We start from the raw sequence: 11974 nt of genomic DNA, 5'->3' as shown, positions 1-11974 counted from the left end.
GTAAGTATAAATATAATCATCTATTTTGTTACACTTTTTGTAAAGGAAAAAAAAACCAAACATATACATAGATTCATTTCGTGTTTGTTACATTTGTTTTAATATTTAAATTTATTCTTATATATTTGATACATGTGTTATTTGTATTGAAAATTGAGGGTATTTTTTGAAAGGAAAAAGTCAACCTAAAAATGCTGAAAGAGGTAATTTTCTTTATATATAATACAGATACAGATACATATTTTGTAAATGAATCTTTGTTTCTATTAGATCTATTTTATAAATTAATATTTGTTATTATATATGATTTATAAAAAAATAAACGAATATTTGTAACTTTTTTTTGACAAAAATCTTTGTTATTATTGGATATATTTTATAAATGAATAATTGTTTTTCTAAAAGAAAATAAAATATTGGGTTTAAATTCTTTATTATTTGGTTGCTTATAAATTGACGATGACTTTCTTCAAAAAACAAATTGATGATGACTCATAATTAATAAATTTAGTAGATCATTTAAAAATAGTTAGAATAGTCCACTATTACCCTTAAAATATAGTTACATTAGACCACTAAATTTTTAAAAAAATATAAAACAATCAGCAGTCAAGTAGCGCATACACCCAAAAAAAAAAAACAGTAGCACATACACCCAATAAAATGCTAACATCGGTTGTCGTTCGCGGGATACCTTCTCCAAATACTGTTTAAACAACATACAACTAATTTATAAAAAAATTACAAATATTTTAGTTTTTTATGATAGTATAATATATTTTTGTTGCAAATATTAATATACCACAGGTTGACAGAATTTTATTGTTAAATTAAACACAATAAGTTTAACAATAAGACTTGTAAAAAAAACAAAAAAAAGTTTAACAATAAGAATATTTTATGCTACGTATATACTTTATACTTTCAAACCCAAATATTTTAATCCTTATATACAATATATAGTTATTTCAACAACTAAACAAAATTACTATGATAACCTTTTTTATGTTAAATTCAATTTATATATTTTTTTTAGGGAAATTTATAATTATATTTATAACTTTAATATAAAATAATGTTAGTTTACCTAGTAACCCTATAAAAGAAACAACAATACCCAGCACAACTGAAAACCTAACGCAGTTCCTGAAGAAAAAACCCTAACGTGACCTCCCACCATGTCAACTATTTCTCTTTCAGCAAATGGAACACATATCTCAATGAAGAGAGAATCTCTTGCAGAAGACTATGCTGATATAAAGAAGAAGCCTCCACACAAATTCATGTTGAAAATCAAACGCAGTCCTCACGTGTTTCCTTCGATTTCCCTTACAACAAATGGAAAGAAGATTCCAGTGAAGAGACAATCTCTTGCAGAAGACCATGTTGATGAAAAGAAGAAGCCTATGAAAGCAACCACTAATCGTCAACGTCAACCTCTTTCAGCAAATGGATCTCAAAACACAGTGAAGAGAAACTCTCTTTCCCAATACCTTGACGATGAAGACAAGGAGAATAAGAAAGCAACTGGAAGGAACAACAAAAAGATACAGATTAAACCAGAAAAAAATAAAAACAAAATAAAGACACTTTTTTTTATGAAGAGGAAAACAAAGACAGTTATCGAACAAGGTCAATTCTCGAAAGTATTTTGTGGTATATGTTTTGATTCTGTAACAGACTCTAATATGTTTTCAAATGGTTCATGCAATCATCCCTTTTGTGTTAAATGCATATCCAAGTATGTGAAGAATCAAATAAAAGAAAAAGCGGTGAAATTGAATTGTCCTGATCCAGAATGTTCTGTTGAACTGAAACCAGAACATTTGCAATCCATTTTACCTAAAAAAATAATTGTTGATTGGGAATCTGCAAACTGTGAGTCTTCTATTGCTTTGAAGGAAAAAATTTACTGTCCTTATGAGAATTGTTCTCTTTTGATGGTGAATGACACGGCATGCGCTGTTACAAGTTATGAATGCCCTTCTTGTCATAGGTTATTTTGTGCACAATGTAAAGTTCCATGGCACGCAGATATGAATTGTCGGCAATTTCAGAAGTCCAAGCGTGAAAACAAGTTGGATAAGAATTTTTTGGAGTTGGCTAAAAGAAAAAGGTGGCAGAGATGTCCAACATGCTCTATGCATGTCCAGAAAGCTGGTGGATGTATGAGTGTGCGCTGCAGGTTGTATTGTATTGTTATATGATATCATACTTTCTCTAGCTTATCCCTAATAATTAATTTCACTAATTTTAGGTTTAATTAATTCTATTATGTATGAAAAATTATTTATAACGACTCGATGCTTTTTCTTTTTCAGGTGTGGTTATGACTTCTGCTACATGTGTGGTAGGCATTGGCATCGGTTGCATACTTGCAATCAAATACCTACACGGTAACTCTATGAAACTCTTTGCATATGGAATTAAAAATAAGGCATATAAGAATGCATGTAATCCTAGTACCACACCAACAAAATTACACATATATTCACTTTAACAAAGATCACTAATAAAAGTTCTAAGAAAAGACTTGAAATCATTTTAAAGCTAAAGGTTCAGCTAAAATGTTTTTACAAGTTCTTTGTCAAAGAATTTTTCTTCAACTAATACAAAGTGCTTTATAAGAAGGCATTGAAACTGACTAATTTTATTTTAAAATGTTGTTTAATCATCCAGAACTCCGGATATTATCGAAGTGTGCCTAATATTGGGTTTGGGTTTCCTATGTAATTGTATCTTAAGTAAAATGTGAGACTTGGAATAAAAGATTTTTCGTGGAGATGTTCACATGCAAGTGGATGCAGCTTTATCGGTTTAGAGAACTCAGGAACAATTGTATTCTTATGGCATCTCAGATAGTTTGCAAGCTCAAAAATTTCAAAGCTAACTTGATCTTTTTCTCAATCATTCTTATCAAGAAACTTCTTGGAAGGATAAATCTAGGGTTATATGATTTTCTATGGATGTCGAAAATATTGCTTTCTTTCATAATATCGAAAATATTGCTTTCTTTCATAATCTAGGGTTGTAATATTTTCTATGGATAAATCTAGGATAATACTGCTGCCAAAATCAGGCATGTGGACTATTGAACATGTTCTTCGGTACTTAGGTTATTTTTATGCTTCTCCTAATTTTTGTGTGCTTAACGACTTGATTTATTTTCTTTTAAATTTTTGGAGATTAACTGTTGGATTATCATTATCGCACAAGTTCAATTGGAGTGTAGAAATATAATGAGAGTTAGTTTGTGTTAGGGTGTTGGAGGCACAAATTTTAAAGCTTCAACAAATGGACTCAAACTTTCCATTAATTAAAGGTTTTCTTGTTCCCTCGTATGTGAGATCGATTTCTTAATTTTCAACTCCACCTCAAGTCCAAACAAGACTCTCTTTCTTTTTTCTTTCTTTTTTCGGGCTTGTCCTCAATGAGCCAAGTCTATTTTGGAAACTAATTTCACCATAAGCCTTATACATGCGGCCAGTCTGCTCTCTTTTGATTCGGTCGTCGTGGCGATATGTCTCGTCACGCTCGAGGGCTTTCATTAAAATGCTCCTATGTACCATATTGTAACGTGGTACATCAAATGGTCCATTAATCAACGACCCTTTCAAAGTGGGGATCTAACGGTCCTGATCGAATTCCAACTTCCCTTTTGGCTGATGGAATCATGAACATTAACCACCAACAGTCAAACAAATCCCTATCATTGATTTTCTGACATAAATGTAGAGTGTGTTATAATCGAAATTTCTTAATTCCTATTTATATTTTTCTTTTGTTCGAAAGCATACTCATCTCCTATGATTTCGGTCACATTTTCCATCATCATCCTTGTTTAATATCCATTCAATTGTACTAGTGGTAAGCACAATAGAATCTACCCAACCAACAATTTGCTTAACAAGGGTCGGAGTGTTTTCTCATTTGTGAGTGTGAAGATATTTTGGAGGAGCCTGACTCCTATATTTATACTAGTTATGACCTAGGAGCAGGGACGGACCTGAAGAAGGCATATGGTGTGGCAAGTGCCACGCCAGTTCAGGTCCAATTTATTTTTTTTTTTTATAATATTTTTTTATCGATTCACTGTATATTTTTACTCATATATTAATATAGATGTTAAATTTTTTTTTTATGTTTATACATTTATCTATATTTTTACTCATATATTAATACGAGGACATATTGTTTTTGTAATTTATACACGTGTCTATATTAATATGTGTTTATATTTTAACTTGTATATTAATACAGGGAGCGAATTTTTTTTAATTTATACACATATTTATATTTTGGGTTAATTAAGTAAATGGTCCCTATAAATATTCAGAATTTTGTTTTTAGTCCCTACAAAATAAAATCACACTTTTTAGTCCCTATAAAATTTTTCATCAACATTTTTAGTCCCTATAAAATTTTCAAACAACATTTTTAGTCCCTATAAATTTTTCCATCAGCATTTTTAGTCCCTTAAATGCTTAAGAAAAATGTCACAGGGACTAAAAAGTGTGATTTTATTTTGTAGGGATTAAAAACAAAACTGTGAATATTTATAGGGCCTAAAAACTTAATTAACCCTTATATTTATTTATTTATTTTGGTCAGGTAGCCTAGTGACTAGAATTCACCTTATAAGGTGAATAAGTGGGGTGTCCGGGGTTCGAATCCCGGCCCCTGCATATAATAATGCATTGTCCTACCAACTGAGATATGCTCACGGGACCACATGTCTATATTTTTATTCATAGTTAATACGAAAATAATTTTTTGTACAATTTGTACATATGTCTATATTTTTATTCATATATCAATACATAGGCTTTTTTCTTATAATTTCTATGCAATTGCGACTTGCTTCCAAAAAAAGAGCTCAATGCGCTCACCCGTTCGTATGCACGGGTATCCTGCTAGAACATTTGACATCTCTTATAACCTATATGGAAAGAATAGAAAGAGATGTTCTTAGGATAATTAGTAATGATATAATTTTAGTTCATTTTCAATAAGTGAAAAATATATTATTTTCTTTATAATTTTGGTTGCTACAACTTTTTTTTTAAGAATTTCTACAACTATTTTTAATATAACTTTTTATTAAATTTAATATTATTTAATTATTTGACAAAAAAAAATTGTCACACTAGTATTGAAAGTCCAGATTCGTCCTTGCCTAGGAGGAAGCAGGACCATTTCCCTCCACTTCCCACACCAGCTCTCCTCCCTCCTCCTCAATTCCCATTTAGTCAGTAGTCACATGCCTAAAGAAAGAGCGACTTGGTTGAAGTATATCATGGGAGCACAACTATTATCATGAACATGTACGTCCTAATTCGGCTTACAAGTTTTCCACATAAATCTCATGAAAAAGAATGTTAATAAATTATTAATCCTAAAAAAGTAAACACCAAATTCTACATAATTATCCCTGCATAAATAATAATATTAGGACATAGTTCGTCGATAGGGACTAAAAATTGAAGAAATTTTTTAGAAAGACTAAAACGAAAAAAGTTGAAGAAATTTTTTAGAAAGACTAAAACAGTTCGATTAAAACGGACAAACGAAAAAGTTGATATATTTATAAGAACTAAAAACATATTTAACCCTTATTATTATTATTATTATTATTATTATTATTATTATTATTATTATTATTATTATTATCATTATTATCATGCAAAATGTCATCACAGTCAATGCACAACAACTTCGTAAAAATTGAAACATAGTTTTATTAAAAAATAACAGCCATCATATGTGATGAGTAAAACATACACCCTTCGTCATAAGCATAATATCATCCTCTCCTTATCACTTAAGTAGGGATCGTTAAATTGAATTAACGGATCATGAAGTAATAAAAAGCTTCACATCACATGGAAACAAAAAGTAATCAACTCACTTCAAATCATTGATGGTATAGGTACGGCATGAGTAAACAACCATTTTGTCTCTTAACGTGGGAGGCGTTGTATCAAAATTGGACATAATTCATAAGTGTCTTTTTACTTGTAATTTTATGGATAAAATATACAAACAAAAAAACTCATTTGAGTATTAAAGTAATTATCAAAAGACACTTCAAGGATCAAAATGGTTAAATAAAAAGACATTTGATGACTAGTTTGCAATTTTGATATAATAAATGAAACTAGGTATTTAACCCGTGCGTTGCACGGGTTTCAATGGATTTTTTTATAAATTTAATGGAAATGACCATTTCGGTAGCTCCAATGAATCATTTTATTTTAAATAAAATTACAATTGAAACATTTTTAAACTTTTGTCATTGTCAAATAAAAGAGTTAGTTAAAATTAAAGTTTGAAATAAGTAAAATGTAAAAGTAAATATATGACATCAACATCCAAACTTTTTCAATAAGCAAAATAGATTAAATGTTCAAAGAGCTTTTTGAATGAACTTTGTTATGTGTAAGTAGTATTTTATATTAGATAAAATTGTTCGACAATCATTGATGCCGGTATATAAACTCTACTATACCAACCATGTTTAGATTTTGTTACATCAATATTCTTTTTATATGACAACTTCAAAATCTTTATGTCTGACTTAGATTTTGTTTCTACCATTCTCATGAAATCCAAGTATATTGCATATTAGAGATGCGTTGTTATTTTGACACACACATAAGTATATTTCTATAGATATTCATGAGTAATCTGTCATATTTTACCTGATGACTTAGACAAATATGAGAAAACCAAAATGATTTATATTATAATATTGATGATATGAAAAATTAAATAGTTAATTTTGATAACAATAATTAGTATGGTGGGGTTGTTACGAAGTTGAACAACAACAATATGGATATTAATGGACTAAGAATTTAAGATATAGTGTCAAGTTGTTAATAGTGTGAGAAAGCTTTTTAGAGGTGTCACATATGCACAATACTTGCATAAGAACTATGCAAACTTAGATTACAAAGATACCAAGAACAAAAATAAAAAGAAAGGAAGGAAAAGGGAGAACCACCTCACCAAAAAAAGAGAAAAGCGAAAATGATCATAGATTAGAAATCAATGAATAATCAAGAGATTGAAGAGTAACAAAAGTGGTGATGGTGGATGGGGTGAACCATAAGATAAAATTGAAGAGGTATCATAGTTTCTTAGAGAAAATGATGATGAAAAAATCAGGGATAGTTTTTGAGAGTGATGATTCAATATCCGCAACTAAAGCAATTCACTATGCAAGAACAGTTATGGTTCAATAGAATTTTCATAACTGAAAATAAAAAAAGAATGTGAGGGAGAAGATGCATAACTTGGAGAGGGAATTCTCTCTTTGATAGCATGATAATATAGTGTCATAAATATACAAATAAATTGCTCCCGTAAGAAATGTTGCATAGAGTTTTTTTTGTTTTTTTAGGAAAAATTAATAGAATGACAATGTAACCGATTGATTTCAAGAAAAATATTTCAGCTACTGGGTAGTTTGAAACTGTTGTAAAATGAATAGAAAAACATTGAATTAGTGGAGGGTATCATCCTGCATATACAATCTCTCATAATAGGCCTATTCACTAAACATTAAATTGATTTAGTGGGGTTAAATAATGAATGAATTATTAGAGTAATAGTTAAAAGAGGGTGACAAAGTATCAATAGAAAATGAAAAATTAGAGCTCATTTAGACATGCCACATCATCAAAACTCTTGCATAAGAATAGTTCAAGTTTCAAATTCAAAGATATATAGATATATAGATAGATAGATAGATTATCTCACACCTTAAGGGGTATTCAACGTTGTTTAGCCATACCACATTTGGGTCCAATAATGAATTGAATATATAATCATGACTTTAAGAGAGATGCACACTTATTCCAAAATAAAATCCGATTGTTATTATACAACAATAATTAAACACAGTGTGGAGTTGTCCCAAGGGGTGGATGAGTGGTGTTGGAAGATAGAGGAGAACGGGATGTTTTCGGTAAGATCAATTTATAAGAAATTAGAGGCTCTAACGGCTCTTGATGAGGTGTCGGGAGAAGAGACGCGGGTGTTTACTCAAGTGTGGAAGTGTGCGGCGCCGTCAAAAATGGTGGCTCTCTCTGGAAAGCTTTGCTTAATCGGATTCCAACGAGATTGAATTTAGTTCGGCGGAATGCTATTCCAAATAACATAGACTTGCTTTGTGTTTTTTGCAATGAGATGGTTGAGTCGACAAATCATCTTCTTGTGCATTGCCGGAAGACTTGAAGATTTGGCTACATCTACAACAATGACTTGGAAGTCGACAAATCATCTTCTTTGTGTTTCACTTTGGGAATGTTGGAATGGAGTGGCAACTCATCAGAAAGAGGTTAGAAGGGGAATGAGATTAATTTGGCACACATCCATTTGGGCGATTTGGAAAGCAAGAAATAACACCATTTTTAATAATGTTGAGATTAGAATGGATGATATAGTTGAGGAGATAAAAGTTATATCCTGGAGGTGGAGTTTAGCGAGATCAAAGATGTCGACTTGTTTGCTCTATGAGTGGATTTGGAATCCAAAAAGTTGTTTGTGTAGAAGATAAGAGGAGTGGAGGTGCTGCCCTTGTTTTCTTCGGTTGCAAGCAGTGGTGGCTGTTGGAACATGTGTGGAAATTGAGTTAAAAAGACTAAACACAAATTCCCATGTTGGGTAGAACTAGTGTTGTGTGAATTGAAAAAAGTGGAAGTCCCACATCGGATAGAACACACACATTAGTAGTGTTTATATAGTGGGGGTGTACCTCTAATTAATGGGGGTACATAAGCACTAGAGAAAAAAATATATATTGATATATATTTTATTATTTGGAAATGATAAATTAAATAATTAATTTAATCATTATTAGAAAATGCTTTCTTAGTCCCCAAGTTTTGCTAAAATATTTTGGTACATAATATGATATATTTTTGTACTAAATTTAATATATTTTAGTACTCAATTAATATATTTTTGTACTAGATCTAATATGTGAATTACTTAATCGCAAAGTAATATGTTACTTGTTCCCAAAGTTTCTCATATTACTTGTTCCCAAAGTTTCTCACTTATTAGTTGTGAATTTTCCCTATAAATAGAGAACTCACATAGTGCATTCCACACACCGAAAAGAATTTCATTGAGTTGTCGGGAATTCTTTTCTTCTCTTCTCCCTCCGACTTGTGTTAACAAGTTTCTTCCGCTTCTACTCCTTTCTGTCCCTTTCGGTTTCAAATAGAGCGGTTATGTACCGTATCGAGTGGCTTTGATCAATCGATTGAACCATATTTTAAGAATGTTCTTAAGACCATAGTCCCTTTTTCGGTTTAATGTTCCTTCGGAATTAAGAGTGGTCTTAAGTTCATAGTCCCTTTCGATAATATATGTCCATTCGGAATAAAGAGTACTATTAAGATCATAGTCCCTTTCGTAATAATAATGTCCCGTCGGAATTATGAATGATCTTAACAGTATATAAATTATTTAAATATTTTTCTATTTGAGGAGAAATGGTGGTAACACCATATTTGAGTGGTCATAGTACCATATTGATAGTTTAGAGAACTTAAAAGTTAGAATGGTGGAAACACCATATTTGAGTGGTCTTAGCACCATAATAGAATGGTAATAATACCATATTAAAGTGGTTTCAGTATTAAAGAGTGGTCTTAGTACCATATTTGAAGGTGTAATTCTCGAACGGTTTTCTACGGTGCAGTAGTTAACCGCACAGTTGTAGCTGGGCTTGTTTTATCCTGGAGGCGGCGTGGTTGATAGTCTACCTTGCACAATTTTGGGTAGTGCCACGAAACGTCTTAAAGAGAGCGACCTGGTCGTGACTCAACCTAGTAACAACTTCGGTAGATAATAGAATTTGGAAATCCAAATTCAACAGTTTGGAAATCCAAAAACAACAGTGGCTGTTGTGTTCCTGCTGAGTTGTGGTGCGGCAGGTCTTCTCTCTATTCAGTTGCAGACAGTTTTTTCCTGCTGTGGGGCTACAGGTTTGTTGGCTGGTGCAGCTTAGTGTGCGGTGGGGTTTTGCTTCCTGGCTTCGTGATTGGTGTTTGGTTGCGCATGTCTCTTTTGTGCATTTTGGTTGCTTTTGCTGTTTTTTCCTCTTCTTTTTCGGAAGTAGGACTTGTAGGGGTTTTTTTATTGAGTCTATTGGTGTTGAGGGGCCCCTTGTTTTTTGGCCTTTGTACTCTTTTTCCTCCTCTTGCCGGTTTTGTGTGTCTTGCGCTTTCCGAGCTTAATAATATTTGCCGATTCAAAAATAAAAATAAAAATTAAACACGTTCATATGCTATCAAGCATTTTCGGTATAACATCAAATTCAACAAGTAATCCTAATGGTAAATTATTGAATCATTAGAATTAGATTACATACATATCATCATTTAGATTTTAAGTCCCCCCTAATTAAAAGTACCAAAACCTCAAATCAGCCGAAAGTGGCGAATGAGGCCCCTACATCATCATCTCATCCGGCAAAACCACATCATCACTTTTGAAAAGCCTTAACATTTTAATAAATGTCATCAATTAGAGACTTTTATAATATTTGAATTAGATTTTAATTCATCTTTTGTTAAATGGCTCAGGAATTCATGATTTGTTAAAAATTCTAAATTTTACTGAAAAAACTTTTATAATATTTGAATGATATACATGAGCAGACTCTTAAAAGCAGACAACAAAGGTGTGAACGAAAAACATTTTAAAAGATCAAAAGTTGAAGAAAATTTTTAGTGTGACTAAAATAAAAAAAATCAGCATTGCCTTACTTTTATGTGTCATATCATGTTTTCATCATTCCGCTGTTTTCCTAACATCCGTATTTTTGTGATAATCAATAGCTCAATTTTTAATCTTCTTTCTTTCATATTGTTTCTGAAATCGTTTGATAAATTTGGGCTTTCCAAATGATAATTTAACTATTATATGTTGTTTCATTTACTGGGCAGTCTTGGATGGCTTCAATTCAAGTTGTATCACTTGTTATATCTTGTTTGATTCCTTGTGTGTAACACATGCAGTTCCATGAAAATTTCAATGTCAAAAACTGTACAAATGGAGAAAAGTCACCGCACTTTGCTTTGGCATCAGCTTTAGGATTAGGATTACGTGAGGGTAGTCCTGAAGAGGTGGATCTCTTTCAATAGAAACTTTGTTGCTTATATACTTATGCTTTAGTAGATTCCTAGTTTGTCTTTTAGTAAGGTTTTGAAAGGTTTGATAGTTGAGGGAGTTCAAACTACTTAGTTCGTAGTTGGGGGCTTGGATGATTAAATAAATAAGGTATGTTACCTATATATAAAAAGAGGGTCGAGAATGAGAAGTATCTTGTCATTTGAGAGGGGGGGGGAGGGAGAGGAGAGAGAGAGAGAGAGAGAGAGAGAGAGAGAGAGAGGGAGGGTGAGAGAGAGAGAGAGAGAGAGATAGAGAGAGTATATGGTGCAAAAATTTCTGATACAGTTTGAAGTGTTGTGGAAGGATGAATTGGGGTGCTGCGAGTCTGCAACGATTGGCCTAGAGCAGACAACTTTGAAATTTGAGGAGAAGCAAAGTCTCAGATGCTGGTTACATTAGAGATGTGGAAGAACATTATTCGTTGATGAGCCATAAGAGTAATCAAGAACAGAAGCCAAAGAAAAAGTGGAGGCAAAGGCAAAAAATGATATAGAATTAGAATTGTTGAAGCAAAAATCTTTTTGATGAATGTTTTAATGATAACAAACCTCGTGGAATAAATAATAAGTTTTATGAATGGTGATCTACTGATGGTTGCACTTGAGTTTTTGTTAAAGGAACAGGAATCACATAAGTGGCATCATAATCTACTCAACAATGAAAGAATGAGTATACCATCAGTTGAAACAACAAGATCATATCTCCATGAAGATTCATAGCTCAAGTATCATAATGGAAGAACTTGAATCATGCTGGAAGAACTTACATCACAAGCTGCACAAGA

General features: G+C 31.8%; 1 protein-coding gene across 1 annotated transcript; it reads left to right on the top strand.

The window, feature by feature from the left end:
- Window positions 1–1178: 1178 nt before the first annotated feature.
- Window positions 1179–11162, top strand: LOC146924035 (uncharacterized). Its single transcript, XM_085711816.1, has 4 exons — window positions 1179–2185; window positions 2322–2396; window positions 10002–10146; window positions 11037–11162. Exons 1-4 carry the CDS (start codon window positions 1179–1181, stop codon window positions 11160–11162), a joined length of 1353 nt encoding a protein of 450 aa, XP_085567942.1.
- The last annotated feature ends 812 nt before the right edge of the window (window positions 11163–11974 follow it).

This window comes from Medicago sativa, chromosome 5 (genome assembly GCF_051527215.1).
Source record: "Medicago sativa cultivar Bolivia chromosome 5, Bolivia_mono, whole genome shotgun sequence".
Taxonomy (NCBI): Eukaryota; Viridiplantae; Streptophyta; class Magnoliopsida; order Fabales; family Fabaceae; genus Medicago; species Medicago sativa.
This window is presented reverse-complemented; position numbering and strand designations above follow the sequence as displayed.

Coding starts and splice junctions, on each gene's coding strand:
- LOC146924035 (XM_085711816.1), top strand. CDS start 1,179: ATGTCAACTATTTCTCTTTCAGCAAATGGAACACATATCTCAATGAAG. Junction 2,397..10,001: donor TGCAATCAAATACCTACACG/GTAACTCTATGA, acceptor GTGGGGCTACAG/GTTTGTTGGCTGGTGCAGCT. Junction 10,147..11,036: donor CGGAAGTAGGACTTGTAGGG/GTTTTTTTATTG, acceptor TAACACATGCAG/TTCCATGAAAATTTCAATGT.